Source organism: Penaeus monodon, chromosome 15 (genome assembly GCF_015228065.2).
Source record: "Penaeus monodon isolate SGIC_2016 chromosome 15, NSTDA_Pmon_1, whole genome shotgun sequence".
Lineage (NCBI taxonomy): Eukaryota > Metazoa > Arthropoda > Malacostraca > Decapoda > Penaeidae > Penaeus > Penaeus monodon.
The window spans coordinates 36,164,702-36,166,433 of NC_051400.1; the positions used below are offsets into that span (position 1 = coordinate 36,164,702).

General features: G+C 42.6%; 1 protein-coding gene across 1 annotated transcript in view; it reads left to right on the forward strand.

Annotated features, from left to right (window-relative positions):
• The first annotated feature begins 1,054 nt into the window (after positions 1 to 1,054).
• The window catches only part of LOC119582163, an 11,524-nt gene continuing 10,846 nt past the window's right edge, over positions 1,055 to 1,732 (forward strand). The window contains exons 1-2 of the mRNA XM_037930401.1: positions 1,055 to 1,243; positions 1,416 to 1,555. Of these exons, the coding sequence (XP_037786329.1) occupies positions 1,084 to 1,243; positions 1,416 to 1,555 (300 nt within the window). The 5' untranslated portion in view covers positions 1,055 to 1,083. The remainder of the gene's footprint in view (positions 1,244 to 1,415; positions 1,556 to 1,732) is intronic.

The window sequence follows — 1,732 nt, forward strand, 5'->3', positions numbered from 1 at the left end:
TCACGCTGTAATAAATGAAATCAAACAATTAATCGATTATGCCCACCGCTACTGTTCATTACACACGCCAACAGTAGAGATCATTAACATTCCTCAACCTATTTCAGGATCCCAACCAGCAGTTAAGAACTCCATCTAATCTCCTGGTGGTATGCCCAGCTATCCGTCCTTACCTGCTACCGACCCAAACGCTCCTTCCAGCCTTGGTCTTCAACATCAAAGACTCCAATGCCTAGCTCCAGATAGGTGATCCGCTATTCAAAGTTTTGTACACAACGTCATATCCTGCAACCGAATGTGTGTTGCAAGCATGAAGACTAAACTTCCTCCGACGTCAGAATGTCGTGAAAACTTTCAATGCTACGCGGAAGTGAGTTTGACATTGATTGTGTTTTATGAGAGTTGTCTGGTGGATGCAAAGTTTGTTGTGAAGCAATCAGTGCATGTAATATGTCACACGTAGTGTTCTAGTTTCTGTTAGTGTTTGTCATGAGTAATGTGATCGACGATCCCCTTTTTCTTAATTATTACTATATATCTGCATATAGGCCAATAAATGAAGGCATTTTATCAACCACCAACATTATCCATTGCAGCTACCGCACGCCGTTATACAGTCCTCAGCATCTGAACTCCAGCTCAGAGGAAATTATTAATATTGTTTTTGTTGGAGACTCCCACATGCGGTATCTGTTCGCAGCTGCGTCTTTACGTCTTGCAAGTCCAAAATTGCGATTCAGAAACAGAAAAGACAAGGTGACCACAGCCAAGAAATGTCAGCAGCGGATGCAAACAATGCACAGCAGATTTGAATATAATCAGTTCTCATTTTTTTCTTGTAATACTGAAAAAGTGGGGAATATTTAGAGTTCCATTAATGAAATCAAGGTATGCTTTTCTCTTCTCTGCTTTCTTCCCTGATTTGTGTTCTTCGTCAGGCCTCTCCCTATCTCTTCCGTGTGACCATTCCTTCAGTTCTCACTCCTTGGCTCCCTTCATGTGTCTAGCCAAAGCCTATTATATCAAAACCCCCATTTCCTTTCGGCGCAGAAGTGGATTAATGGCGTGAGAGCCTTGAGACGGATGAGAAGTAAACGTTTTGCTATCACCATTCTCGAGACGAAGCATCTGTCGCTTCCCGTCCGCGTCACCTACTACGCGGACTTCTTTCTCGAAGGGCTGCCGCACCTCATGGACCTTTGGGAGAAGGGGGAGGAAATCATGCCAACCGCTGTTGTCATGGGTATGTTTTGGGAGATTCTATCTAAAGCCATTTTCCTGAAAAAAAAGAGATCTTATATCTACACACACGCACCCACGTGTCTGCGTGTGAGTTTGTGTGTTGATGCATATCGAATATGATTTAAAAATCCCATATCCGTTTATATAGTGTGGTAATTCATTTATGCTCGCAGATTCCGGCCTTCACTTCATGACAAAGCGACCAGACAAGAAGGCAATCCCCTATGAGAAGTCGCTCAAATATCTGGCTCCCTATTTTACTCGCCTTGCTGCCACGGAACCTGTTTATTACAAACTCACTGACGACCTGCAGGTAATGCCACTTTCCCTGGTGAAGTGTCATCTGTATCAATATGATATCTATAGCAGACGAAGGATTTTCCTATGAGTAAGAAAATTTTTTCTTTTTATTAAGTTCAAAAAAGTCTTCGGGCTCAGTGAAATCTGGCAGTCTTTGCTGCACTTGATTGCAAAATTGCAGAATATGACT